The 27,832-nt window shown below is 39.5% G+C and overlaps 3 protein-coding genes across 10 annotated transcripts in view; 1 reads left to right on the forward strand and 2 right to left on the reverse strand.

Moving 5' to 3' along the window:
* The window catches only part of plb1 (phospholipase B1), a 24,400-nt gene extending 18,669 nt beyond the window's left edge, over positions 1-5,731 (reverse strand). The window contains exons 1-10 of the mRNA XM_034195211.1: positions 5,632-5,731; positions 5,008-5,051; positions 4,813-4,873; positions 3,757-3,820; positions 3,602-3,636; positions 2,961-3,027; positions 2,828-2,876; positions 992-1,057; positions 837-902; positions 682-737 (exon numbers count right to left, since the gene is read on the reverse strand). Of these exons, the coding sequence (XP_034051102.1) occupies positions 682-737; positions 837-902; positions 992-1,057; positions 2,828-2,876; positions 2,961-3,027; positions 3,602-3,636; positions 3,757-3,820; positions 4,813-4,873; positions 5,008-5,051; positions 5,632-5,692 (569 nt within the window). The 5' untranslated portion in view covers positions 5,693-5,731. The remainder of the gene's footprint in view (positions 1-681; positions 738-836; positions 903-991; positions 1,058-2,827; positions 2,877-2,960; positions 3,028-3,601; positions 3,637-3,756; positions 3,821-4,812; positions 4,874-5,007; positions 5,052-5,631) is intronic.
* Positions 1-14,467, forward strand: part of ypel5 (yippee-like 5) — a 15,863-nt gene extending 1,396 nt beyond the window's left edge. The window contains exons 1-4 of one of the 4 annotated variants that reach the window (XM_034195215.1): positions 8,836-9,019; positions 9,741-9,771; positions 11,315-11,481; positions 11,582-14,467. In XM_034195215.1, the coding sequence (XP_034051106.1) occupies positions 11,341-11,481; positions 11,582-11,806 (366 nt within the window). In that variant the 5' untranslated portion in view covers positions 8,836-9,019; positions 9,741-9,771; positions 11,315-11,340 and the 3' untranslated portion in view covers positions 11,807-14,467. Of the gene's footprint in view, positions 1-8,835; positions 9,020-9,740; positions 9,773-11,314; positions 11,482-11,581 lie in introns of those variants that run through there. The other 3 variants (XM_034195213.1, XM_034195214.1, XM_034195216.1) reach the window with 3 other exon arrangements.
* A 578-nt stretch (positions 14,468-15,045) lies between these two features.
* The window catches only part of lclat1 (lysocardiolipin acyltransferase 1), a 29,046-nt gene continuing 16,259 nt past the window's right edge, over positions 15,046-27,832 (reverse strand). For 4 of the 5 annotated variants that reach the window (XM_034195180.1, XM_034195179.1, XM_034195178.1 and 1 more), the window contains one exon: positions 24,641-25,910. In XM_034195180.1, the coding sequence (XP_034051071.1) occupies positions 25,384-25,910 (527 nt within the window). In that variant the 3' untranslated portion in view covers positions 24,641-25,383. Of the gene's footprint in view, positions 15,061-24,640; positions 25,911-27,832 lie in introns of those variants that run through there. The other variant, XR_004566762.1, reaches the window with a different exon arrangement.

Consider the following 27,832-nt stretch of genomic DNA (forward strand, 5'->3'; position numbering starts at 1 on the left):
ACTTTGGTAAAGGTCGAGGTGAAGGAATTTAATTTTCAACCTGATGTGGAGAAAATGGTGCACACATAATTGCCTTCAAAAATAATTTTTTTGGGGGGGGATATTAAACTGCATAATTCTTTTTTGGTGGGGTCCTAAAAAGAAATTGGATTTGATCATGTTTGTGCAATAATTTTATTCTTGATTGATCATATGCAGTTGTCTTTATATTGCCACATGTCAAGAAGTGTGCCTATAATGAAAAAAAAATTCCTTGCATTGTCTTTACCTTCATTTTTTTTAAAGGCAGGGGTGGTGGCCAAGTGGTTAGGGTTAACCCTAACCCTAGTTTGGTTTCAGTGTAGAAGGTTCAACCCCCACCCATGCAATGTAGAGTTGTGTCAGGAAAGCCATCACGCATAAAACTTGTGCCAAATTAACATGCAGATCCACCTCAGATCTGCTGTGAAAACAAGGGAGCAGCCGAAGGAGCTTACTACTAGTTAAATTAAAATAGTAATGGAGAATTAAAAAAAAAAATCTAATGCTACATTGTTATAAAAATTGTAAAACTTTTACACAATATTGTCTGTCAAATGGAAGATTTTTGTTTCTTCAAAATACAAGACCAATTGTTTTTGTTGTTGTTTAGAACAGGTGATATTGTGAGGTTTTTAACCATCTAAAATTCAAAACACTTACTTTCCCTTGTGATGAGATTCGCTCCAGACCACAATATGAACAAGGGCACAATGCACCTGAAAACATTTGCAACATGTGGCACACAGAATTGCCATAGAATTATTATTTATTGATTTATTTATGGCAAAAGTCATATTTGTCAAAAAGCACTTTACCTTTTTCTGTAGTATTTGTAGAGCTTCTTCCACTTCCTGCACTGCAGCTTTAACATCTGATGCAACCTGCCACTCAACCAGTTATACTCCCTTAATATTCTTTTGTTGTATTTGTGATACTGACCGAAATTTTGTTACAAGACAAGGAATCTCACATTTGGTGAACAGGCACACATGGTATCTGCTGGGACGAACAGCAACATGAGCTTCCAGTCTGAAATCTAGAGTGTAACAATTGTCAAGTTACTATTACACTTGAGACAGGTGTTCTTATATTCTGAGTTTCAGTAATCACCTATATAATTTACACTGCCCACCCCCCATTTCTTCATTACCATGTTTTATATACCACGTTTTGGTTTTGCCCAAACAAAAGCAAATATTTTCCTGCTTATTGTATTGGTATAATAATAATGATGATAATAATACAGTTTGCAATAGCATCACAGCTTAGAGTCTTACTTTGCACTCTTGATTATAGGGTGGTTTGTTGGTTATGATGATCAGAACTAGTTTAAAACCTGATTTAAAAAAAAAAACCTTATATCCTTACATTTTGCCTTGCTGAAATCAAACAATTCATTTTCAGAGTCAAGTGCAGGGGTGGTGAAAAGGGGTTAGTGCACTTAGTTTCAGTGTGGCAGGATCCCGGTTCAAGCCCCACTTCTGCCACATTTATTCAAGTAATGTGGAATTGTGTCAGGAGAGGCACCCAGCATAAAACCTGTGCCAATTCAACATGCAGATTCACCTTGGATTTGATGTGGTGACCCTGAGTGCAAACAAGGGAGTAGCTGAAAGGATTTATTGTCCAAGTCAAATCTGGGAGCTTTGAGTCCTGGCTAGCAATAACCTAGGCAGACAACCTATCCATTCCTACATCTCTGCCACAGCCAGGTAAAATGTGGGCGTCGCCTTGGCCTTCTCCAACTGCTGGAGTCCTTTGTATTATCCTTGGGTTAATTGTACCATAAAGAAAAATGTGAGATTTAATACATTTACATTATTGATTTTAAGAGTTTAACATTCATACTAGCGTGTGTGTGTGAAGGAGAGACGTGTTTGCCAAGCAGTGACCGAAGACAATGGCTGGATATCTCTGTTGCAAGGTCTACCCTGAGGATCATTGGAAGTCATTGTAATGACTTTGTGTCAAATGAAAGGTTACTTAGAGACTCTAATGGGGTATACTTTTGATTTTGATCATGTTGTGCATTTTTGTAGACATAATCCAGTGCACAGGTGCCTTGGTGCTGAGGACCCCAGCAACTGGGAAAGGCCAATGAAGATGCCCATTGGCTACTTTCAGGAGGTGGGGATGGACCAGTGATCTGCCATGGTGGTTGCCATCCAGAACCGTGGGTGGTTCCATAGCATGATGGATGCGTTGATAAGCAGCACTAGGTGCATGCTCCCAGATGTGAGTTGTGTTTGAATATCGGTTGGGGTCAAGGGCATATTGCACCTTGGTGGAAGGATGTGAGTTACTGAGTACACTGAAAAAAGTGAAACTTGGTCCAACTTTGAAACTTTACTGTAATTTGTTATACCTAAATTTATAACTTTTATTCTATTCAATTTATATAGCACCAAATTTTCAACATAAGTGACCCCAAGACCGTTCACAAGAGTAAGGACATTGTAACTTGGATTATAGGAAAAAACCTCACACAGACCAGACTCAGAGGGATGACCATCTACGTCTGCCATACTACCAATCACAAAAATTAATAAATACACCACAAAAAATAAAATAATACAGCAATGAAATAATGCATTAATCTTGCATGGTCAAGGGGTTGGAACTTGCGTTGGCTGATATGCACTTGACATATTTAAGTTACATTTGATAAATTACCAACATAATGCTCTGCACAACACTAATGTAACAGTATGACAATCTCAAATAATAAATTATTTAAAACATAGAAAACCTCAATGTGACTGATGAAATACAAGATAGATAAAAACGTAATGATCGTCAAATATACCTGATGTGAAAAGGATAAAGACAATTCTTCAGCTTCTTCCAACAAACTCCTGCAACACATACACTAAGATATAAAACACCTGCAGGAATCAGCTCCAACATTTACGTACAAGACTTTGCCACGTGCATGTTACCTGGGCTGTGTAAATGGCAGATCCACATATTTACAGACGATGTCAGAATTAAACATGGACAGCAGTTCTATTTAAAACACACAAATGTCAGACTTCTGTAAATTTTCATCATGGCTTGTCTACAACGCATTCAGTTCATTACGTGTAACTAACTGCTGTCATAAAAAGCGAAGCTAGTAAAAGCTCTAATTCACACAGTGGTTATGGGAACCGAAGGTCAACAATCTGTGTTTATGGTGCACACGCTTATCTTTGACCACAAGACTATCGTGATTTTAAATTTTACTTTCAGTGTTGGTTCAGTTATTTCCTGCAACAAAGTGGTGATTTGAAGTAAAGTCTCTAAATTGCAAACAATGAATAAACCAAACCATAAAAGATTTGTAATTAGTTTGAAAGAGCAAGATTCCAAAAATTATAAAAAGAAAGAAGCTTGAAACAGGCATGAATCTGAGCTAAAATATGTTTTAAAATTTAAGGGACTGAACGTGCCAGTGCTCAGCTGCAGCGAGGATTTTTGTTTTTATAAATTGAAAACTCATACATGCCATCACCTGCTCACACAATACTACGAATCAAGTAACAACTCAGGAATCATCATAAATGATAAAGAAGCAAGAAACTAACAATAACTGACTTACCAACTATTCTACTGACCAGTCTGGATGGTTCAGCACTGATGGCAAAGACAGATGTTGTAAGACAAACTATGAGCTGTTTAAAATACTTTCAAGGAGTAAATATTACATGCTGTGTTGGCACACTGAAGTACTACCTCAGTATGTTTTGCCATTACCTGTGTGAGAATAGCAATCCCAAGGTATAAACCGCAGAGATGTCAGCAGGTCTGAGAGTGTGAACTGGTGGAGATAAAATGAAGACAGGTAATGGTCAACAATGCAATAATATAACATTTAGTGGCATATAACAGTTGTATTACACATGAGTCTCTGGTTGGATGCCAGACTGACAAAATAAATGCTGATTGGAGAAGTGAAAGAACAGTGCTGTCAAAGAATGAAAACCTTTCTTTCAACTTTGAAAAGAAATGTTCAGTCAGATGGAAATTAATTAAGTGCTGAAAGTAGCACTGTTGGTGTCTGCAGTGAAGGATGTTCTGCCATGACATCTTGCAAAAGTTACATTTTGCAGGACCAAATCAAAGTTTCTCTCCTCGGCCACTCCTCTCCAACCCTTCTTCCTCCACCTTCCCTCCTCTGCATCAAGCAGAATGAATGGCAATTAGAGCCTTTTAACAGGTTGAACGGCTCTTTGTGAGGGTAAAGTCAGATGGTTGTTGATTCTAGTCCATCATGTCCTTAGTTGGAGGTATTTTTAGCCTCTGGATATGATTGATTTTTATTTTTTTTTGGAGGAATTTAAAAAAACAAACAAACAAAAAAAACCTAAAAATCACATTCTCCTCTATCTTGGAAAAAATTCAACAATGATGGAATGAAAAATGCAAACTGCTGTCTCTTTATAAATGTGGAGAGGGGCAAGGTAGGACTACCATGTACTAAATATGCACATACATTTAGACCGGAAACAGAAAATAAGGATAAAAGCTCAGCTGGCAACACACACAGAGGGAGTATTTCTTGATTCTTTGCAGAAATTGCCAGTACTCCACTAAATCCTTACATAGAAATAGTTGATGGCTGTTATATTAAAGCATTTAGAGCACTTGTAAATTTTACACATATCTATTGCCAACAGTCATATTATCAGTCACAGGGATTCTGTCAAATATGGATAAAAGCATTACTACTGCACAGAACAGACATAATTTGTAGTCACTCAAATTCATGAAAACACATTAAAAAGGAAAAAAGAAAATAAAACTACCAACCTGATGAGGCTGGTGATGAGGGAGCAAGCTGAGGGCAAACAACTGGCATGTACACATCTGTCTGAAATGGGGGTAAGAACATTCTCAGGTTGGCAATAAAATAATTATTCAAATGAATATGCATTTGACACATTGTATAATTTGCAAAAAAACCCAACAAAACTATACTCTGTAAATGTAGCTGACATACTGTACCTTTTCTGATAGTCCATTCTTTTGTAAATTATTATTGACAGCATCTATTAATTTGAAAAAAATAAATAAATAAATAAGTGACTTTACAAAGCTGGCTGGTGAAATCTGAAAAAAACTGACAGGTAGGAATTAAGTGACACAAAGGGTACAGAAGCATTGGCTGGTTTGATTCCTGGATGCAGATGGTTTATTGAATAAAACATACCCTCGGTGCACATGGCCCACTTTGATCCCACACCAATTTAGCACAACGATGGAGATAATACATGAAGTATTTATATTGAAGTCATTTTTCAAAAGTTTTTAAAAATTTTTTACAGAATGCATTGTTTCTGAGTTGCTTACTGTATCTCACCATGCATTCAGTATTTACAGTAAAAATCCAAATGTTTTAGACACCATAGTGTTTTCACAGAAATATAGCTGTTGACTGATTTTGTTTCTTCCTAATAATAATAATAAAGCTACAAACCTTTAAAAATATCGTAATTTCTTTGTAGGTGTACTGTCCAGTACATGATAACACAAAAACAGCAACAGATGATCACTCAATAATAAAATGACTGGAAAAGAAATCTAATTAAATACAACCTGATTTTCTTATGAATTGCAAACCACCTTTACCTGTAAACTGAGAGCAGGATCTGAGTAGGGCTGCAAGAGTCAGCAGTGTACATCTATTCATGATGTGGTGAGATACAAAGTGCCTGCCACACTGAGCGGTTTGTCTAATGCCCTCCTTATCCTCGACCTCAGAGAAAGAATGACTGTACTGACTGTAAAAGTACACTGTGTCTGTAAAGGGTGGGGAGAAGGTCTCCGAAGAAGACAAAGTTCGAAAAAGCAAGAAAATCAATCATTTTAAATGAAAACACTTACCTGCGCCGTTTCGTCTCTGTGCTTTGTGTTTATTTTATTTGCAGTGGTTTATCTGCAGCGATCAGATAAATAAATAGTTGTTTCTCTTCCTCTCAGTGATCTTTTGTTTTGTTGTTTTTTTTTGTTTTTTGGAGAGCCTCTGTGTCATTTCAACATATTCCATGTCAGTCTACCAAAACTCCCTGCCACAACTCAATAACTGCTTAATGGTAATTTTTATGATTTTAAATACATGATGCTACATTGATTATTTTTTGCTAACAATTGCACTTAGTCCTGTGAAAGACTGGCGTCCTGTCCAGGGTGTACCCCACTTCATGCCCTGTGACTGCTGGGATAGGCTCCAGCCCACCTGTGACCCTTAACTGGAGCAAGTGGGCATTGAAAATGGATGGATGGATGGATGGAATTACACTTAAATATGGTGGTTAAACATCTTCAAATGGCCAGTGTCATCTGGGGCATTAAAGATAAAGCTCAACTTTATTTATCCCGAAGGAAATTATAATGGTGTACATGAACAGCTGTAGTGAAACTCCCAGTTTAATGCTATACTGTCATTTCTCTGGAGATAACTCCTGGTCCGATGCTCCTCATGGTTAGGTGGCAACTTTCTGAAACAATTTTTTTTTATTATTATTATTATTATGGAGAAACACATTTACTCGTACATGTTGCAAGAAAGCATTTCTGCAAACCAACACACAAGTGATGGTACACTCCCAACAGATGACTCTGCTGCACTGTCCCCCTGGGGTGGATACTTTGAAATGCCTCGTTTTAGACTCCTGTGACATACGTCATAGAGGTCCTGCTTGCACTGAGCAGATCTACATTGCTGCAGCACAGCCACACAGCCTGTGGGAGTTAAAGAAGGAAGACAGCACACTTGAGCATCGAAAACAATAGGAACAGAAACATGTTCACAGAGCATTACAGGTGTGAAAATGAATGGACAGGTGCTGCATTTCTGCCTAAACATTTTTTTTTTGTCTCAAGACACCTGGTAACCTTCGCCAACTTTCCAAAAAAGTGGATCACATGGCCTGTTTGACAGATGAAAGTGACAGAATGTCCTACTTTCACATCACATTTTGGGTTTTAAAGAGTTTACACATTACAGCACAGTGTAATATGACACGTAGAATAATAAAATAAAACAATATTTGTATCAATAGGTGGAATATAGGTACAGATTTAAAAGAAATATAAACGTAATTGAAAAGTATTTCTCATTTCACCATTCTACAGCTGCTCCATTTGTGAAAGTGACTCAGAGTATGTGGACACAGTGATAGTAACCAGAGTGATTTTCCAGGGAAATGAATATATGTCTGGTTCATAATAAAACTCATTTGAGTGTAAAAATTCAAATAATTATTTATTCATTTCAATCTTTTTGAGAGAATTTTTTGGCATTACAGTAACAACATTTTAAAATGACCAATTATTAAACATTATTTTGAATTCCCTGCTTTCCACCTTATGGGTGCTTACTCTGTACACATCATAAGACATTTTTTTTAAACCTGTGATGATAAATGCACTCACTGAAGGTTAATATAATACTATATGGTTGCATAATTACAGTAATTGCACCACAGAAGCAATCAGCAATGCAATAAAATCATGATGGTAGGTTTTGGAGATAGGGAGATAAGATATGATTAGACTGCTGCATTTTTTGTTAGTCTGTCCTTTGATTCGCTTTGCAGGTTATCGAATGCTCAGAATCATTAAAATGGAAAACAGCAAGTTATCATCAAATTACAGAGATGTAAAATCGTTATGTTTATGACAGCATTTGCAAAACTGTCTTCAAATGATGGTACATTAAACAAATAAATGGAATTCACTGGAGAGTTGAGACTACACTGAATGAGTTAAGCAGACATATAAACTCATTATTCTCACAGGAGTGGTGGCCAAGTGGTTAGTGCACTAGGTTTCAGGGCAGAAGGTTCCTGGTTAATATGGAGTTGCATCAGGAATGGCATTTGGTGGAAAACTTGTGCCAAAACAGCATGTAGATCCACATAGCTAAGCTGAAGGGGCTTAGCTATAAACTCAATATTCTGCCAAGTTACACATTACTCAATATTACTGAACATATCTCAAATGCATAAAATATTGATATAATTTCTCATTTGTAACGAAACTTCAAGATCTTATTCCCCAGACAGGGTGGTGCCCTTTCCCCAGATCAGATCAGTGTCATCACTGATGGGGAGGCTTTTCTTACAGGCAGTGGAGCTTCTACATATGCATAGAACTGGGGGATTTCGTATGTTTAATTTGAAATCCCACCCATATTTATCTATAGGTGGCTCAAGTCAGGTCAGGTCTGCACATTGCTGCATTCACACTATGGAACCACCTTAAGTCTTGGATGGCAACCATCCAGGCAGACAACCGGTCCCACCCCACTTCTTCAAAGTAGCCATCTATCTACCACAGCCAGGTGAAACATGGGCAACTTCATAACTGCACAAACTCTTTGCAGGCCTTGCTCGACCCCAAAAGCCGAATAGTCAGAGACTTGAATATTGCTAAAGATATAAGTGAACGATGATAGAAAGTAATTTACACAATACACAATATGACCCATACAACGGCTCATTAAAACAGTATTTTATGCTCTCATCTGCTGTTGGCAGGATTCACATCGCTGATGGGTATCTAAGGTTTTATTTCTGATGGCAAACTTCTTCTTTGAAATATCTGTAATTACATTTTGACTGGTTAAATTGTTTTACGTTTTAAATTCAAATTGTCTTAATTAATTGTTTTAATTTCAACGTGAGTCGTCACGTTGAAATTAAAAATAGTCAAACTGCTTATAAAAATACTATATAAAAGGTAACGTATGTCGATGCTTGTTACATGTTTTTGCTGACACCTACTGGAACACCCGTGGCACAGCAGCTACTGCTACGTCACGACCGGATGTTGATATTGGAGCGCAACGTCGCAGACAGGAACAGCTGAAACAGAACAACAAAGCAAAGCATCGACGACCACGACGGAACAAACGGATAATATACGTCTAAAATATAACCGGGTGGTGACGTATAACGTCGGTGACATCAACGCTGGTGGTGATATTTATTGCCGTAAAGTCAAATTTGAAAAGGTAGGAAGACGGTTATGTAGAAATAGGCAAGAGACGCGTTTTGTTTTTGTGGTTCTCGGTGTTAGCTAAGCGGCTAAAGGAGCGTTAGCTTCTTTTAACTTACTGAATATTTTATGAGGCTGAACAAAAATGCGAGGGAAAGTCAGATTTCAGTGTCGGCTTGGCAAAATATCTAGTACCTTTTTAAAGTTCTTCATGCCGACGTTCAGTGAACTCCTTTAAGGTGCAATCTGTAAGTCAGCAGTTTTCATGAGTGAGTTGTGAGCAGCTACAGTGGGGCCCAGAAATATTTGGACAGGCAAAGTTGGTATTTTTAGCCTTAGAACATACATAGCGGTCGGTGAATATTTGCTCAAAGTTCAAATTTCCAGCTTTAATTTAAATGCTCACAGCTAAATTACTTTAATCCAGTTTAAGGTGGAGGAATGTGTAGTAACACTGGGCAAATCCCTTTTGAGTACCAGTTCTGAGTTAGTCCTTTATCACTTATATATATGTGTGTGTGTGTGTGTATATGTGTGTGTATATGTCATACAAAGTAGTGAAATAGACTTTGTCTATAGTTCATTTCAAGTGCTGTATTTGGAATCTTTGCTCATATTATTATATATTAAATTCAAATAGCTGTAGTTCCCAATGATGTAAATCCAAAACTAACCCCATGGCTTGATCACGTTCTGTTGTCCCACTCTGATCTTTATTGTTTGATTTATCTTTTCAGGGTTCCTACAGATCTTTAAAAAGTCTTACAAGGTATTTGTTAGTCTAAAAATATGGCCTTTGTCGATTATTAAAATGCCTTAAATCAGTCTTTCAAAAGTCTTAAAAATACCAACACCAGGGAAGTAAGGCTTTAATGTTTTCTTTTGATGTTGTAATTAAAAATATTAAAACATGGCAGTACTTGTTTTTGTTTTATTTTTTTATAATTCATTGAAAGCCATTCATAACACTACCCAACACTTGTTTTCCTGTTGCATACGAAAGCAATTTGTATACACTTGCAGGGCACAAAAACAATCAGAACTTCAACAGGATTGGTGTGCATACAGTCAACACATTCTTCAAAAACCCAGTGGTATCCTGGGTATTAATACCCAGATAAGTATCTGGACATCCACACTGTTCAAGTATTATGAGCTTGTCTTTATCAGGGATCTCAAGTGTTCTAAGCGGTTTGTGATATAGGGTTGCATATCGAGAACCGGTTCTTTTCGGGTATCGTTAAGAAGTGATTCGTTCTACTGATATCAGTAATCTACTGATATCAGTAATCTTTTTGCTTAACGATTCCCTTACTGGTCCTTCAGGGTGGCCGTTGTTTTTGAGGCTGTTTGCCGGGAAAATGATCATTTCTCTATGTTGATTGCAGACTCTGCAGCGGCTCTGTAATCAACCGCTTCTGCAGCACAACTCCACTTTGAAGCATGAACCAATGAAGCAGTGCTTCGATCCGCTGGCTCATTGTTTTTTTGATTCACTGCTCTTCAGAAGCAGCAAGGGCTTCTTAACCCCCCTCAAAGCCATTAAAATAGGTCAGTCGTGAGTCACCTTTGTGTGGATTAAAGTCACTAACTGGGACTCTTGTCTTGTTGCAGTCAAGAAACGAGAATCGTCCTCCGTTCCGTTGGCACAGCTCCAAACACTATATGTCTCTCTACCAAGACAGATTCCGGTCGGAATTAATAACTTCAAAACTAATTGCCGCTTCAAATAAAATGACACCGTTTTCCAAACGCTGTAATACAGACAATAAACTACAATCAACTAAAATGTTTTGTTTTTTTTTTGTCCTCCAAAAATGAGACGTCCTGCATTCTTTATGAATTACATCCTGACGTGCAGCACAGTCAGCTGCAAGAGCTCAGCTCAGACATATGGAAAGACATTCATGCCAGTAATGTCTGAAAGGAAATGCTTTTGACAAAAACTATAGATTTTGTTTATTTCGATTTATGTCCAGAGATCAAGGATCCACCATGTAGAGTTTATTATGTCCAGTGACCGATTTTCATATTTATTTACTTTAAGACTCAAAAAATGTTGACATAGAAAATCTGTAAAGCCTACTTTTAGTACACAGAAAATTCACAAGAGGTATCGATAAGGGAATCGATAAGGAATCGGATTGATAAGCGGAATTGATAATGGTATCGATATTGATAAAATCTTATCAATACCCATCCCTATTGTGATATTTTGTACTTTGTTAAACTGTTTTTGGTCCAAAACCTATTTCATGTAACTTTATTAAGATAAATATTTTCCTTTTAAATGAGACTCGGTTCTTATTTCAGTCATTCCCAGAGAAGCAAAAAAAGATGGGACGTATCTTTTTGGACCACATTGGAGGAACACGCCTCTTCTCCTGCGCCAACTGCGACACCATCCTGACAAATCGGTCTGAGCTCATCTCCACGCGCTTCACAGGAGCAACAGGAAGAGCATTTCTCTTCAACAAGGTCAACAGCAATGTTACACAACTGGATTTACTCCCATTTCAAATGAGCTGTTTGCAGCGGGCGATTAATGTTTTGCGTACGTTGTGTTTTCACCTCACAGGTGGTGAACCTGCAGTACAGTGAAGTGCAGGACAGAGTGATGCTTACCGGCCGGCACATGGTGAGGGACGTCAGCTGCAAGAACTGCAACAGCAAGCTGGGCTGGATATACGAGTTCGCTACCGAAGATAGCCAGCGGTACAAGGAGGGACGCGTTATCCTGGAGAGGGCGCTGGTGAGGGAGAGCGAGGGCTTTGAAGAACATGTCCCCTCCGACAACTCATGAGCTCCTAATATTGGAATAATGAGTGTGGGAAACCTCACGCCCATGCCCTCCTTACTCTCTGTAATTCCCCACCTTGCCGCTGCACCACTCACCACCATCTGCAGACTTTATGGTCAATAACGTTTCGGCCTCACCTCCTCAAGTGCACGTCTCTGGCGTGCGACCTTAGACCTCTGCTGATTACACAAATGGTCTGCTGGATCTGTTTTCACTGAATTAAAGCTTTCCCTAAATATTTCCTAATGTGTCATACTCTGCACCCTTTGAAACAACTGGGGGTGCATATAGGGAGTTATACCATAGCTTGTTGAAGTGTCCATGCACAGTCGCATGGAATTTCCAACACTGCTGCACAAGCCATGCACGGCATTTATTATGAAAGATTCGCATGATAATACAAGCGGTCAGTTGTAGGAAAAACTCAGCATCTGGTTGTTCAGTTTGTTTAATTAACGGAGCTGAAAACAATTCAGCATCCAGACGTGGGAGTAACAACAAGGCCCATCTAATCGGCACTGCTTCACCTAGGTAAACCCACGGAGATGTTGTGCTGTACGTCCATGTTGTGAGCTTTGTGTCAGTGTATTTGTTGCTAACAACTGGATGCAGTTGAGACCACAATGGGTATCTCAGTTCCTTTTTCTTAGCTGGTAGTAAAATGAATGTATTAGTGTTTAAAATCTTATGTTCTCATCCAGACGTTACACTATGGAAGACACAGATTGATGTCATATCGAAGTATTCATTTTTGTATTTGGTGGTGATTCTATTTCCTTACCACTCGCATGTTGTACAGTTATTTTGATTCATATGACATTATTGAAATGTACACAAAGTGGCTTCAGTATCTCACTGCTATAGTTAATGGGGGAAGCAGTGACGTTTAGTTTTATTTTGTCTGGTCATTCTGTCTGTTTCCATGGTTGCGTTGCCTGATTGAGGCACACCAGGTAAAATATCAGCAGTGCAGGCTTTTAGCTGTCTGTTTTCACTGTGGAGAGGGAGGACTGTGGATGTGGGTCAAACAAAAAATGTATTCCAGCCCAGCTTGTGTTTATGAATTCTCATTTCACTGGTGAGGTAATCTCCTAGTTTTTAAGTACATTTAGTAAATTGACCATCCCTTTAAAAAAAAAAAATCCTAGGTTTAAAATGTATTTGATTTTATGATGACCTGTTATAGTCTTGCCCAGCATTATTAGCACCCCTGAAATTTAACTACAGACCTTCAAGTATACTCAACAATAAATGTGATTGAACAAATTTTTTATCATCTGCATAATTAATAAAATAGCCAAAGTTATTGGATACAACAAAATGCTTTCATATACTGAACTTAAAGGGTTTTGGCACCTTTTGATGAACTTACAGTAAATCATCACTTTAACAGCCAGTTTTTAGAACATTTCTAAGTCACTGAATACATCTTAAGACTTCATTTACAGCAGTCATTAAGAAATACTGTTTGGTAAATTTGACTATAGTAACAAATTTTCAAACATGTAATGACTGTCCAAGGAGACTAATGAGAGAAGCCAACAAGATGCCCATAACTGTTAGTGAGTCGAAGGTTATTGGAGAAATTCTGGTGGCAGTCTTGTTTGTTGCATCATCAGTTATATTTTCATAGTGGAATAGAACATAGGATTTTAAAACAAGATAGAAATCATAAAATCTAGGCTCAAGTCTTGTGCCATCCGCTAAATTAGAATTTTTGTCCCTCCCTGTTCCCCTTCACACTGAAGATTTACAACTACTGATGCAACAGATAAAAGTTGCTGTATGCCCAGTTGCAGCTACAAAAGCCTATAATTTGTACAGAGTTGGCTTGGATGGGTGGCTTCCCTCAATAGTCTCTTCATATAATCACTCAGTTTTTGTGAAATCTGTACTCTTGACAGATTTACTGTAGACTACCAGCCTGTTTGTTTATTAATAATTGTCAGTGAAATCCAGGATGTAGTCAGTGATTTGGAAATGTTCACATATCCATTCATTGAGACTGGCTGTAAAAGTGATGATTTCTTATAACTGCATCAAAGGGAGTTAGTAATTGTCACATGTACATGTTATGTATTTCAGGACAAGTACTTTATTTTGTTCTGTTCAGTAACTGGATATTTTATTAAATATTCTCATTATACAAGATTGGTTCATTTGCATTTACTTTTGAAGATATTTTAAATCCTGCACTTAAAATTTGGGGGTGCCACTGATGAGCATTAGCACAACACATTTAAGCAAGCTTTAGTGTTTTCAAAGTCAAACTCAGCCTCCATCAGTGTCCAGAGTTCCATGAAAAGAAAGCAGTTATGTGTAAGTTTCAGAATGGTCCGAGCTTCACTTGGGCAACTCAGCTCCTGTTCATTGCCATGTACAACGGTGTGCAAAATATTTGGACTTATTTCTGCAAATACACAGGTTTTGCAAGATACTGATCTGAATCCCTACAGTCAACGATCATAACTGAACTTATGTTATAATGCTAGATAGACTTGCTGTGCTTATTTGCTTTACTCTTAATGTTTTGCTGAGTGTTACTTTTACATTTATCTTATTGTATAGTTTCTTGATTGGAGTTTGAAAAAAATATTGTTTGGCTATTTGCTGGGTTTTCTCTGGTGTGATTTCTAAATAAAGATTTGGTGTGACTGGGCTAAATTCTGGGGTGTGTCTTTTTACAGATGAAGCTACAAGACATTACATTTGGTTTTCTGTTTTCCACAAATACAATAAGTACTTGATTGTTTTTTTTTTTAAATTGTTCCAATTCACATAGTAATTCACCTGTGGGGGCAGCAGAGTGCCTTAGTGGTTAGCACTGTTGGCTCACAGAAAGGTCGTGGGATTGCATCCCGCATGGTCCTTTCTGTGTGGAGTCTGCATGGGTTCCCTCTGGATGCTCTGGCTTCCTCCTACTTACAAAGGTATACATGTTAGATGAAGTGATGATGCTAACTTGCATTTCTTGTCATTCAGTTTCAGTATCTGCCTTTCAAATGTGCAGTCTCTGGAACTTTGACTTTTAAGAGCTTTGGGGATTCCAATAAAACTGAAAGAATGAAAGTCCATGTCTTCAGGCTCCTGGTGCCTCCCGTCTACGGTTGACTCCTGGATGCAACTAAGGCGATGGTTGGATGTACTAACCCCCCACCCCCATCCCTCCCCCAACTATTATTCAGTCATGCTTTGTGATACACTTTATATTCAGAATGTACACACTGCTAACACAGACAGGTAAATACATAAATATACTATCAGTCCAACAAATCATTCAGACATACTTCAAGAATGGTTGATTGACAGGAGAATTCATACTTACAATGTATTTATATTGTGTTGGTAGCATATTATGACATGTATGCATGTCATTTAATGTAGATTTGCAAGCACTGCATTTTTTATAATGGCAGAAAATGTGATGGTAGACAAAAGCTTGCTTTGAGTTTATTTAAAAAGATGCAAGCAAGTCCGGCTTTAGACCTCTAGGTGGCAGCAGAATACTCCTGAAATAAGATCTCTGAGGGCATGCTCTTTCAGTTCTTAGCCTGCAGATTTTTACTGCAATCTGCAAATATACATCAGTGATGCTGCTCCCTTTTTGAACTCTCCTGACCTAAATACAAAGAACATTGGATGAATTGTACACCCACCCCCCAAACTCAAGAATTAATGTGCAGGGGAGGGGAAAAAGCAGGTTGTGTAATTGTGGCAAAAATATACATCTGGACTATTAATCCCATTTTAATCATATCCAATACTCACTGAAAAAGTACTCATGATGAAGAAGTTAGGTTTGTTTGTTATTTTGTAAGGCAGGATAATACAGTTTTAATCCATCCTCTAATATTGCTTTGCTGCTGCATAGTTATTTTTAGCTGTGATCCTGTTGGAAGGTTTCTTTGTTGGTGTCAGACAGCCTGCGTCAGTAGTGGCATCAACAACAGGTTTGCTTTTCTGCAGTTACTCCTGGAGGCACCCAACACTGAGTCACATCAGATTAAATATAGCTCACACAAATATTGCAACAACTCTGCTTGGCTGTATTTTTGGTCCCATTGCGGTGTCTTGAGAGATCTCAAGCATTAATCAATCAATCAATTTTTTTATATAGCGCCAAATCACAACAAACAGTTGCCCCAAGGCGCTTTATATTGTAAGGCAAGGCCATACAATAATTATGTAAAACCCCAACGGTCAAAACGACCCCCTGTGAGCAAGCACTTGGCTACAGTGGGAAGGAAAAACTCCCTTTTAACAGGAAGAAACCTCCAGCAGAACCAGGCTCAGGGAGGGGCAGTCTTCTGCTGGGACTGGTTGGGGCTGAGGGAGAGAACCAGGAAAAAGACATGCTGTGGAGGGGAGCAGAGATCGATCACTAATGATTAAATGCAGATTGGTGCATACAGAGCAAAAAGAGAAAGAAACAGTGCATCATGGGAACCCCCCAGCAGTCTACGTCTATAGCAGCATAACTAAGGGATGGTTCAGGGTCACCTGATCCAGCCCTAACTATAAGCTTTAGCAAAAAGGAAAGTTTTAAGCCTAATCTTAAAAGTAGAGAGGGTGTCTGTCTCCCTGATCTGAATTGGGAGCTGGTTCCACAGGAGAGGAGCCTGAAAGCTGAAGGCTCTGCCTCCCATTCTACGTAAATGCAAAAAAGCAGTCCTACATATTTGTTTAATATGCGCTTTGAATGACATATCCTGATCAAAAATGACTCCAAGATTTCTCACAGTATTACTAGAGGTCAGGGTAATGCCATCCAGAGTAAGGATCTGGTTAGACACCATGTTTCTAAGATTTGTGGGGCCAAGTACAATAACTTCAGTTTTATCTGAGTTTAAAAGCAGGAAATTAGAGGTCATCCATGTCTTTATGTCTGTAAGACAATCCTGCAGTTTAGCTAATTGGTGTGTGTCCTCTGGCTTCATGGATAGATAAAGCTGGGTATCATCTGCGTAACAATGAAAATTTAAGCAATACCGTCTAATAATACTGCCTAAGGGAAGCGTGTATAAAGTGAATAAAATTGGTCCTAGCACAGAACCTTGTGGAACTCCATAATTAACTTTAGTCTGTGAAGAAGATTCCCCATTTACATGAACAAATTGTAATCTATTAGACAAATATGATTCAAACCACCGCAGCGCAGTGCCTTTAATACCTATGGCATGCTCTAATCTCTGTAATAAAATTTTATGGTCAACAGTATCAAAAGCAGCACTGAGGTCTAACAGAACAAGCACAGAGATGAGTCCACTGTCCGAGGCCATAAGAAGATCATTTGTAACCTTCACTAATGCTGTTTCTGTACTATGATGAATTCTAAAACCTGACTGAAACTCTTCAAATAGACCATTCCTCTGCAGATGATCAGTTAGCTGTTTTACAACTACCCTTTCAAGAATTTTTGAGAGAAAAAGAAGGTTGGAGATTGGCCTATAATTAGCTAAGATAGCTGGGTTAAGTGATGGCTTTTTAAGTAATGGTTTAATTACTGCCACCTTAAAAGCCTGTGGTACATAGCCAACTAACAAAGATAGATTGATCATATTTAAGATCGAAGCATTAAATAATGGTAGGGCTTCCTTGAGCAGCTTGGTAGGAATGGGGTCTAATAAACATGTTGATGGTTTGGATGAAGTAACTAATGAAAATAACTCAGACAGAACAATCGGAGAGAAAGAGTCTAACCAAATACCGGCATCACTGAAAGCAGCCAAAGATAACGATACGTCTTTGGGATGGTTATGAGTAATTTTTTCTCTAATAGTTAAAATTTTGTTAGCAAAGAAAGTCATGAAGTCATTACTAGTTAAAGTTAATGGAATACTCAGCTCAATAGAGCTCTGACTCTTTGTCAGCCTGGCTACAGTGCTGAAAAGAAACCTGGGGTTGTTCTTATTTTCTTCAATTAGTGATGAGTAGAAAGATGTCCTAGCTTTACGGAGGGCTTTTTTATAGAGCAACAGACTCTTTTTCCAGGCTAAGTGAAGATCTTCTAAATTAGTGAGACGCCATTTCCTCTCCAACTTACGGGTTATCTGCTTTAAGCTACGAGTTTGTGAGTTATACCACGGAGTCAGGCACTTCTGATTTAAAGCTCTCTTTTTTAGAGGAGCTACAGCATCCAAAGTTGTCTTCAATGAGGATGTAAAACTATTGACGAGATACTCTATCTCACTTACAGAGTTTAGGTAGCTACTCTGCACTGTGTTGGTATATGGCATTAGAGAACATAAAGAAGGAATCATATCCTTAAACCTAGTTACAGCGCTTTCTGAAAGACTTCTAGTGTAATGAAACTTATTCCCCACTGCTGGGTAGTCCATCAGAGTAATGTAAATGTTATTAAGAAATGATCAGACAGAAGGGAGTTTTCAGGGAATACTGTTAAGTCTTGTATTTCCATACCATAAGTCAGAACAAGATCTAAGATATGATTAAAGTGGTGGGTGGACTCATTTACTTTTTGAGCAAAGCCAATAGAGTCTAATAATAGATTAAATGCAGTGTTGAGGCTGTCATTCTCAGCATCTGTGTGGATGTTAAAATCGCCCACTATAATTATCTTATCTGAGCTAAGCACTAAGTCAGACAAAAGGTCTGAAAATTCACAGAGAAACTCACAGTAACGACCAGGTGGACGATAGATAATAACAAATAAAACTGGTTTTTGGGACTTCCAATTTGGATGGACAAGACTAAGAGTCAAGCTTTCAAATGAATTAAAGCTCTGTCTGGGTTTTTGATTAATTAATAAGCTGGAATGGAAGATTGCTGCTAATCCTCCGCCCCGGCCCGTGCTACGAGCATTCTGACAGTTAGTGTGACTCGGGGGTGTTGACTCATTTAAACTAACATATTCATCCTGCTGTAACCAGGTTTCTGTAAGGCAGAATAAATCAATATGTTGATCAATTATTATATCATTTACCAACAGGGACTTAGAAGAGAGAGACCTAATGTTTAATAGACCACATTTAACTGTTTTAGTCTGTGGTGCAGTTGAAGGTGCTATATTATTTTTTCTTTTTGAATTTTTATGCTTAAATAGATTTTTGCTGGTTATTGGTAGTCTGGGAGCAGGCACCGTCTCTACGGGGATGGGGTAATGAGGGGATGGCAGGGGGAGAGAAGCTGCAGAGAGGTGTGTAAGACTACAACTCTGCTTCCTGGTCCCAACCCTGGATAGTCACGGTTTGGAGGATTTAAGAAAATTGGCCAGATTTCTAGAAATGAGAGCTGCTCCATCCAAAGTGGGATGGATGCCGTCTCTCCTAACAAGACCAGGTTTCCCCCAGAAGCTTTGCCAATTATCTGTGAAGCCCACCTCATTTTTTGGACACCACTCAGACAGCCAGCAATTCAAGGAGAACATGCGGCTAAACATGTCACTCCCGGTCTGATTGGGGAGGGGCCCAGAGAAAACTAGAGTCCGACATTGTTTTTGCAAAGTTACACACCGATTTAATGTTAATTTTTGTGACCTCCGATTGGCGTAACCGGGTGTCATTACTGCCGACGTGAATTACAATCTTACCAAATTTACGCTTAGCCTTAGCCAGCAGTTTCAAATTTCCTTCAATGTCGCCTGCTCTGGCCCCCAGAAGACAATTGACTATGGTTGCTGGTGTCGCTAACTTCACATTTCGCAAAACAGAGTCGCCAATAACCAGAGTTTGATCCTCAGCGGGTGTGTCGCCGAGTGGGGGAAAACGGTTAGAAATGTGAACGGGTTGGCGGTGTACACGGGGCTTCTGTTTAGGGCTACGCTTCCTCCTCACAGTCACCCAGTCAGCCTGCTTTCCCGACTGCCCGGGATCTGCCAGGGGGGAACTAACGGCGGCTAAGCTACCTTGGTCCGCACCGACTACAGGGGCCTGGCTAGCTGTAGAATTTTCCACGGTGCGGAGCCGAGTCTCCAATTCGCCCAGCCTGGCCTCCAAAGCTACGAATAACCTACATTTATTACAAGTACCATTACTGCTAAAGGAGGCCGAGGAATAACTAAACATTTCACACCCAGAGCAGAAAAGTGCGGGAGAGACAGGAGAAGCCGCCATGCTAAATCGGATAAGAGCTAGTAGCTACGCTAAGCTAGCGGATTCCTAAAAACACGCAAAGTGAATAATGTGTAAATAATTTAGAGGTGATTCAGCAGAAGGAGTGCTTTAGTTAAGGCACGTAAAGATTACACTGGGAAACAAATCGTAATCTAGATAACTAGATCAATCTAACTGCGCAGATTAAACAGCTAACAGATACAGAAAAACACCGCTGTGCTCCGGAACAGGAAGTGATACAATACCGCAGTGAGAGCCAACCACCAGTAGAGGCAAAGGCAAAGGCATTACCAGAAGAAAAACTTTTTAATGACCATATCGACTGCTTTCCTAACAGAGACCATGCATGACCTGATAGGGCAAAAAGGAGGCTGCAGCATTCTGAACTTAATTGTTGTTAGAGTTGTCCTGTAGCCTAATAACAGTCATCAAAAAAGCAGTGATGTTCCGTGTCTCCTACAGTATGATGTTATCTGTGTGCATCATCACTCATCCTTGCAACCGCTGCCAAATTTGTCAAAGCCTTTTGTGAATGTGTGTGTGTGTGTGTGTGTGTGTGTGCTTATATTCATATTCACATCACTGGGAGGAAACATAAAAAAAAAAAAAAATTCAAAATAAATACCACTCCCTAAATTGCTTGATGAATCATCACCCTGAACAGCTACGAGTACTCCCCTTTATCCTTGCCTTAACGCTACATATCAGCATCACACCCAATCTATTGACACCACCGACATGGAAAATAGAAATAAACCTATCTCTTTCCGCCACTCTCTTGCACACAAAGGAGGGACATCATTCCAACAGCAGGAGAAAATAGCAAGCTTTCCATTGACATCACTCTACATCCCGTTGCTAGGAGACAGGGGAGTCAACATTAGTCACTATGGTGACTGCACTTCACCTTCAAAGCTTCTGACCTTCTTGGTTGTCTGCAGATGGTTAGGAATGTGTGTGTGACTGTGCACAAAAACAGAAAAGGCAAATTATGACCCTCGTGTTGCACAACTAACATTCAAGTTGTTACGGAACAGCAACCACCACACTCCACATTTGAGAAATTTCAAGAAAAATTCAAGGTCTACTGTTGTGGAGCATCTCAAAATTAAATAAAAAAAAAAGACAGATTATGAACTACAGTGTTAAATCTGGAACAGTGTCTTGCAATGGCTGTGACATTGTAAACTGCACGTACAGTGCATCCAGACAGTATTCACAGCACTTCACATTTTGTTACAGCCTTATTCCAAAATGGAGTAAATTCATTTTGTTCCCCTCAAACTTCTACTCACAGCACCCCATAATGACAACATGAAAAAGTTTTTTTTTAATTTTTGTAAATTTATTGAAACTAAAAAACTAAGAAATCACATAACCAAATAAGAATTCACATCTTTTGCTCAGTACTTGATGATGCACCTTTGGCAGCAATTACAGCCTCAAGTCTTCTTGAATATGATGCCACAAGCTTGGCGCACCTATCTTTGAGCAGTTTTACGCATTTCTCTTTGCACCACCTCTCAAGCTCCATCAGGTTGGATGGGGAGCGTCAGTGCACAGCCTTTTTCAGTTCTCTTCAGAGATGTTAAATCAGATTCAGGTCTGGGCTCCGGCTGGGCCACTCAAGGACATTCACGGATTGTACTGAGCCACTCCTCTGATGTCTTGGCTGTGTTCTAAGGGTAATTATCCAGCTGAAAGATAAACTGTCACCCTAGTCTGATGTCAAGAGCGCTCTGGAGCAGGTTTTCATCCAGGATGTCTCTGTACTTGCTGCATTCATCTATCCCTCAATCCTGACTAGTCTCCCAGTTCCTGCTGCTGAAAAACATCCTCACAGCGTGATGCTGACAGCACCATGCTTCACTGTAGGGATGGTGCCTGGTTTCTTCCAAACATGATGCCTGGCATTCACACCAAAGAGTTCAATCTTTGTCTTATCAGACCAGAGAATTTTGTTTCTCATTGTCTGACACTCCTTCAGGTGCCTTTTGGTAAACTTCAGGCGGGCTGCCATGTGCCTTTTACTAAGGAGTGGCTTCCGTCTGGCCACTCTACCATACAGGCCCCATTGATGGACTGTTGCAGAGATGGTTGTCCTTCTGGAAGGTTCTCCTCTCTCCAGAGGAATGCTGGATCTCTGACAGTGACCATGGAGTTCTTGGTCACCTCCCTGAATAAGGTCCTTCTTCCCCAATCGCTCAGTTGAGACAGGTGGCCAGCTCAAGGAAGTCCTGGTGGATCCGAACTTCTTCCATTTACAGATGATAGAGGCCACTGTGCTCATTGGGACCTTCAAAGAAGTAGAAATGTTTCTGTACCCTTCCCCAGATTTATGCTTCCTCACATATCCTCTACAAAAATTATGAACTCTTGCCTTCAGGTAGGTGGTATATGCGTTCTGAAATTTAAGATGAACAGTTTTAAAAAGTCATTTGTGCCGACGTCTATCAGACTTCTGAATAAGATTGCGTAAGGTGGCAGAACTCTGTGATGGCTCCATGGTATTTATGGTAAGGGGAAGTGTGCAATATGGCAGGGAGGAGGCTTGCCTGTTGTTGTGTCACATTTATACTCATTTATGCAGGGTGTTTATATTGGATGGGTTTTTTCTTTTTGCTTTTGTTTTTACCGTGGGGTAGCACGGTGGATGGTGGTTAGCACTGTTGTCTCACAGCGAGAAGGTTGTGGGTTCAATTCCCATCCTTTTCCTTTCTGTGTGGAGTTTGCATGTTCTCCCCATGTTTGTGCGGGTTTCCTCCGGATGGTCCAGTTTCCTTCCACATCCAAAGACATGCAGGTTAGGTGGATTGGAATCTTTAAATTGTCCATAGGTGTGCGAGTGGGTGTGAATGTGTTTGTTTGTCTGTTCGTGGCCTTGCGACAGACTGGCGTCCAGTCCTGGATGTACCCCGCCTCGTGCTCTACGACTGCTGGGATAGGCTCCAGCCCCCGGCGACCCTTGATTGGATTAAGCAGTTGAAGATGAGTGTGGGAGTGTGTGTTTTTATTGTGCATTGTATGATGTGTATGAGTCCAAGATGAATTTCCCTTTTTTGGATAATAAAGTATATATCGTATCGTATGCCTCAAGACAATCCTGTTTCGGAGGTCTACGGACAATTCTTTTGACTTCATGCTTGGTTTGTACTCTGACATGCACTGTCAACTGTTGGACCTTATATGTAGACAGGTGTGTGTCTTTCCAAATCATGTTCAATCAGCTGAATTTCCTCCAGGTGGACTCCAATGAAGCTGCAGAAACATCTCAAGGATGATCAATAGAAACAGGATGCACCTGAGCTCAATTTGGAGATTCATGGTAAAGGCTGTGAATACATATGTACAGGTGAGTTTATTATTTTATATATATATATATATATATACACATGTATATATATATATATATATATATATATATATATATATATATATATACACACACACACATACATACACACACACATACATACATACACACACACACACACACACACACACTTCTTTTGAACAAATTCGCAAAAAAAAACCCAAACAAAAAAAACACTTCACAGTCATTATGGGGTACTGTGTGTAGACTTTTAAGGGGGAAAAAAAAAATAAATTTCATCCATTTTGGAATAAGGCTGTAACCTAAGAAAATGTGGAGAAAGTGAAGTGCTGTGAATACTTTCCGGATGCACCGTATGTCAGTGTTCAAAAAAGAAAATAAATACTACAGTGAGTTGATGTAATATTTATTCAGATAAATATTTAGAGTACAGTGTGCACTGTAGTGTTTACCTGAGGACAATGACTTCAAAGTGGTCCAGCATCAGCGTTTAAATATAAAACAAATATCTGCACAAGACAGAGACAAATGCTTAATTCAATGTTGTTCAGCAGTTCTGAATGGGGACAGGAAACACGCCTGATGAATTAATGATGTGCTGCTCAGGAAACAGCTAATCACAGTGACACCTGAACTGCAGGAGCTTCATTTTTCTCATATTGCAGTTATACAGACACTGCTGTAGGCTGTGAAGAAAAGAAATAAGAAAGAAAAAAAAAAAAAAAACAAGCGCAATTTGAGATTTATGACATCCATCAATCCGGATCACCTCCAAAATTCAGACGAGTCTTCCATGCCCCTAATATCTATCTGTGGTGCAAATATGGTGAGAATTCGTGAAGTGGTGGTTTTTTTTTCTACATAATCCTTCAAAGCCTATATAAAGTGATGCAGAATCCAGATTAGGATCACCTCCACAATTTAATGGAGTCTTCCATGGCCTAATATCTATCTGTGATGAAAAGGTCATCAAAATCTGTGCTGCAATTTTGATGTAATCCTGCTAACAGTCAGACAGACAAATGAGTAAACGGCAATGATTTTATTACGTCCTTGGCCGAAATAAAAATCAAACTACCACACTGTAATCGTATTGATGGCAAAGACAAGCAGGGACAAAAGGCTAAGAATGATTCCACCGCAGTGCCAGTCTTTCAATTTCTGTCCTTTTTTGGCACAAACACGGCTTTCTCAGCTGTCATTTGCTAATTGGGTTTATAGGGATATCAATGCCTAGGCCTGGAGAGGGACACAGGCAGAGGTGAGCATTACTGAGCTTTTTCAGATTAGGTCGGGTTTGGGGCCAGTTTTCCACTCCAAGTCTGGTCCTCTGTGCTGCCCTACACACGGGGGTAATGTTGTCCCAACAGGACATTCTTCCTCTTTACAAGGCATCCCTGTATTCCCAGAAAGGACACAAAGCTCAGCTTCCTCAATAATCCAGATGCAGCACTCCTCAGTCAGAGCTTTTATCTCAGTTATGATTAAAATGTTTGTGCGCATATAGTTATGAGCTTCATGGCTACTGGAGCAAACACATAAAACGATACATAATGAACTAATATAAAAAAAAATAACTTCCCACTTAGTATAAAACAGCAATCATACCCAGTGAAGGTGAGCAGAAGTGTTTATCTCTCTGGTAATCACAGCACTTCTTTTTTATAGGTCCTTCTAATTTAACGAGCTGCAGTGCCGACTTCAAAAAACTGGTTGTCACGTCTTTACATGTACAGCTGATCTGTACTATGGCTCTGTGAGGAAAGGCAACACAGCACACAACAAAACCAGTTTCAGATGGCATCAGCGTAAAGAGGACAGATAGTGTTGTTTTAAGACTATTATAAACAACATAAAATGATAAAAATGAACTCACGCCAAGCTAAAGTACAGTGAATATGCACAAGAAGACGCAAAGCATAGACAAATCTTTCAACCTAATAGACATAAAAAAGTACTTAATATTATTTTCCATTTTTTCTTGCAACAAAAATGTCACTTCTGCCGTCAGCAGGTGCATTGATCGCTCCCCATCTCCAGCAGAGGGTACTGAGTATTTGATATGGACAACTCACCCTGTGGACTCAACTTGTCCAAGAGACTGAGTCCTAAGTGCCTTGCTGAGGACAGACAGAAACACACTGCTGTCCAATCAACCACATCTTCTTCTATCCTCACTCAATCTTTCCATCCAGCACCTTATTCTTCCCACCCACAGTGCCAGATTCTGACTTCCAATACCGATGGCAGGCCAACTCCAGCAGCTCCAACCCTCCAATCAGCTTCTGTTGGCCCACATACACACTGATCATGACCAGGAAGTAGAGCCTGAAGGGCACCCACAGCCACAGGCCAGTGAAGCACATGGTGATGAAGCTGGTCCAGTACAGCAGTGAAGCAGCTTTGATCAGGGCCACACGCAGCTCTGACTTACAAGGTGGCACCTGCGCCGTGCCCTCCCTGTCAAACGCTCGGGGCTGGCCTGAGTAAAAGTCCCGGAGACGGACCTCCTTCTCGGCCCAGCGCTCTCGACACCAAGACTCCAAGTCAGAGGAAGACGTGGGGAGTGAAGACACTGGAAAGCGGTGCACATGGAAATGAATCTCACGGGGAAAATGCCCTAAGATGATGTGGCGTTCTGTCTGGGGGATGTTTTTGGGATATGCAACTGTTATGTCATGGATGGCATCCAGGTTCTCTCCTAGAAAACAAAACACGATTTACATTATTAAGAGAAGAACGCTCACTAAACAGTCAAACTGGGACAGTGGCACAATTTTTCTACTGCTGCCTGTACACACCACAAATAAGCTGAACTAGAACAATCATGATGTGACTGTATGGTCGCTTTCAGTTCTAATTCAAACTGCTCAACAAAAAAATGCCATTAACCACTTAGGAATTACAGCCACTTTTATACATGTTCCCTCCATTTTCAGCACCCATTAAGTACAAACTCAGAATAAAGACTATGCTGAATGCAAATCATCATTTTCACATATTTTCTTTCAACACATCAGGGGACGGACACACAGATTTTTCCAAGTCAGTGAATGTGTCTTAATTTACATTAGTCATTAAGAAACACAAACAGTATAGTACTTTATGGTATATGTGCACAGTCCAACTTTTATTGGTTACGCCATCATTTACAGAAAACAGCTCAGCTCTACACTTGAGTGTCATTTGCTGTAATACTGTTGCTGTAATTTTATGTTTTCTTTTTACAAAAATCCTTTGTTTCATTCCACATGAAGCTGTATAACTAGTGGTGCAAGGTTGCACCTTCACTCAGTTTTTTGAGAATTGCCTATACTCCACACTGTTTGCATGTCTTCACGACTGATGCAAAAGCCCAAGACATGCGCAGGAGTTACTTGTATCCATCCCCTGAACTGTGTAAAAGAAACTTGTCTGTAAAAGTGATGATTTGTTTTAATAACAGTCCTGATATTTCTGTAACTTTGTCCAATGACTTACGACCTTTGAAAATGAAGCAACTGTGGATAAAAATGTCTGTAATTTCAAAATGGCTAATGTGGTATTTTTGTTGAAACCTTTGATTTAAAGCTGAAAGTCTTGATTGCTTCCTTTTAACTTGACTGTGGTGGTGTACAAAAGCAAAATGACAAAAATTGAGTCCCTGTCCAAATCTTTTTATCGCTGACTGTAAAGCGGAGTGAGACAAAAAACCTATCAAGTTGATCACTAAATACAAAGCAACAGCACTTGTAGAAGCAGCAGAGTCTGCAGGTTTTCTGTGCAAAATGGACAGGAACAAAATCAAAGATGTCACTGCTGTAAGAAACCTTTAAGAATTAAGAAAGTGACTGTAACTGCTCAGCAGTTGGACACATTTACTAAATGGCTGTTGAGTGATCTTAATGAATGTTTACAAGCATCCTTTAAAATGGCATTAATGAAGAAGACTACTTTGAAAAGATTTTATGTCACATATCTGTACTGAATAAAGTTGATTTGAGGCAGAAAAAAGTAATAGTAATAACCTTACGGATATTAAGGTAATCGATGTTCAACATAAAACTCAAACACAGACTTAACCAATTATAGACTACAAGTACAGACTTTCAGACAAGCACGACATTGCAGTTTTACGTATTATCCCCTTTCTGTATTCATGCTGGTACCAGGGAGCATGTCATTCACATTACAAATCCTCAGCTCCATTACACGCGGAATTCTAATTATCTGTAGGCTTAGAGCCTTTCTCTGCCTAATCTACGATGAGCTGTACACCATTATGACTGGTCTGCAGTGTGTGCTAAAAACACAGGGATAACAGACGAGCAGGACGACGCAAACAAGTCAACCACAGTAAGAACAGCACAGAGGTCTTCTTGAATAAAGACAATAAGCACAGCATGTCAGTCAGCACTGCAGGAAGGACAGTTAGCCAAGTCTGATGACATCACGCTGATTCACAACACCTGCTTAGTGCCATGCTCAGCATCCAGGGCGGGTGAGGCATGAGACAACATAGCCAGAGGTGGTATTTAAGAACATTGGTGGGATGCCAGAATGACTTCATAAGGAAACATGAGCCTCTCAGGGGTGTTGTAATGGCTAACAGTAGGATGAAGCACAGGCCTGGAACTTTTAAAG

Source organism: Thalassophryne amazonica, chromosome 19 (genome assembly GCF_902500255.1).
Source record: "Thalassophryne amazonica chromosome 19, fThaAma1.1, whole genome shotgun sequence".
NCBI lineage: Eukaryota > Metazoa > Chordata > Actinopteri > Batrachoidiformes > Batrachoididae > Thalassophryne > Thalassophryne amazonica.